Below are 1,307 nucleotides of genomic sequence, written 5' to 3'. Positions count from 1 at the left end.
CCCGCCCCGCCCCGGACGAGGGTTTTCTCCTCCGTTCCGTTTGACCGCTGCGGTGCGGAGGCTGTGAGCGCCTTGGTGCATTCCTCCGGCAAGCTCGTGCTCGCCCCCAGCACGCCATTCTCGCGCCACTGTTCGAGCTCGTGTTACAATGCGATACCCGCAAACAACCAGATAGATGTGTGGATGGAGAGATACTCACAGCTCAAGGTCGACCTTGCCCTTCTTGTCGAAGGAGGAGATGGCGTTCTTGACGGTCTGGTCGTCGTAGGCATCTGCAAGATAAATTGGAGGATTGTTAAAAGTCTGAACAACACTTACACGTCAAACAAGAGGCTCGAGGGAACAACCACGGCTGTCGCACTCACCGCCGGACATGTGGGCGGCGAACATGCCGAGGAGGTTGACAAGGTTGATGGGGCCGTCAGCCTCAGAGAGCATCTCGTTGAGCTCCTTGTCGGTGGTGGGCCTGCCAACCCAGTCGAAGGTTGCGCGGAGGTCGTCCTTGCCGAGCACGCCGTCCTTGTCGTAGTCCATCATCTGGAAGCCCTGCTTGAAGGCAGCCAGCTCGGACTCGGGGAAGGCGGAGAAGACATTGGACGCGGAGCGCTTCGCCTTCTTCTTGGTGGAGCCGGACTTCTTGGACATCTTGGATTAGTTTCTGCAAGAAGAAGAGAGATCGGTTAACGAGGCCGCGATAAGTGTCGCGAAGTCGAGATACTGTCGGTCTTTTCATGCGCTCAAATAACCCAGCCTCTCGCGGAGCGCGCAGCAAACGGAAAGAGGTCTCGAGGTTGTAGTTCTGTTCCAGATCCAAGTTCCAAATCACTCAAATGCCAGGTGGTTAATTAATCCCGTGCACTTCTGTAGTTATACTGCACCGCACGCGCGAGTTGGGCTTGGCCTATCGCCCCTGTCCTCGGCGCCTTTATGGCCCAAGCGAGTATGCAACCCGCCTGCACGTAGAAATGAGGTACAGCATAACTACAGAAGTGCACGAGGTCAATCAGCTGCCTGTCACTATGCCCAGTGGACATAGATATGATTTTGTTGGGAAATATGTACGGTCCTCTTTTTTTCCAGTCGTTGAATGGGGAAAATTCGCCTATAATGAAAGTGTTTGGGGGTTGGGCGGGGGAGAGAGAACGGCCGGAAATGAAGGGGATTCGGACGGATGAGGGTGTTCGGGAAAGGGGAGGGGGAGAAGCAAGGGGCTTCGACGACAACAACAGGTCAGTCGCCTGGGGGCGGCCGCGATTTTATTGTCCGCATCGGTCGGGGGTTTGCGTCCCGCTGTCCTGCACAGCTGT

At 56.2% G+C, this 1,307-nt stretch overlaps 1 protein-coding gene across 1 annotated transcript; it reads right to left on the bottom strand.

Annotated features, from left to right (window-relative positions):
- Positions 1-117: 117 nt before the first annotated feature.
- On the bottom strand, positions 118-685 carry LOC113212948 (myosin regulatory light chain 2). Its single transcript, XM_052277197.1, has 2 exons — positions 366-685; positions 118-272 (listed from the first exon to the last, which is right to left on the bottom strand). Exons 1-2 carry the CDS (start codon positions 643-645, stop codon positions 196-198), a joined length of 357 nt encoding a protein of 118 aa, XP_052133157.1. The 5' UTR covers positions 646-685; the 3' UTR covers positions 118-195.
- Between the last annotated feature and the right edge of the window lie 622 nt (positions 686-1,307).

Source organism: Frankliniella occidentalis, unplaced genomic scaffold, assembly GCF_000697945.3.
Source record: "Frankliniella occidentalis isolate FOCC.00 unplaced genomic scaffold, Focc_3.1 Scaffold6059, whole genome shotgun sequence".
NCBI classification, from domain to species: Eukaryota; Metazoa; Arthropoda; class Insecta; order Thysanoptera; family Thripidae; genus Frankliniella; species Frankliniella occidentalis.
Note: the sequence above shows the minus strand (reverse complement) of the source record. Positions and strands in the feature narration are given on the sequence as shown.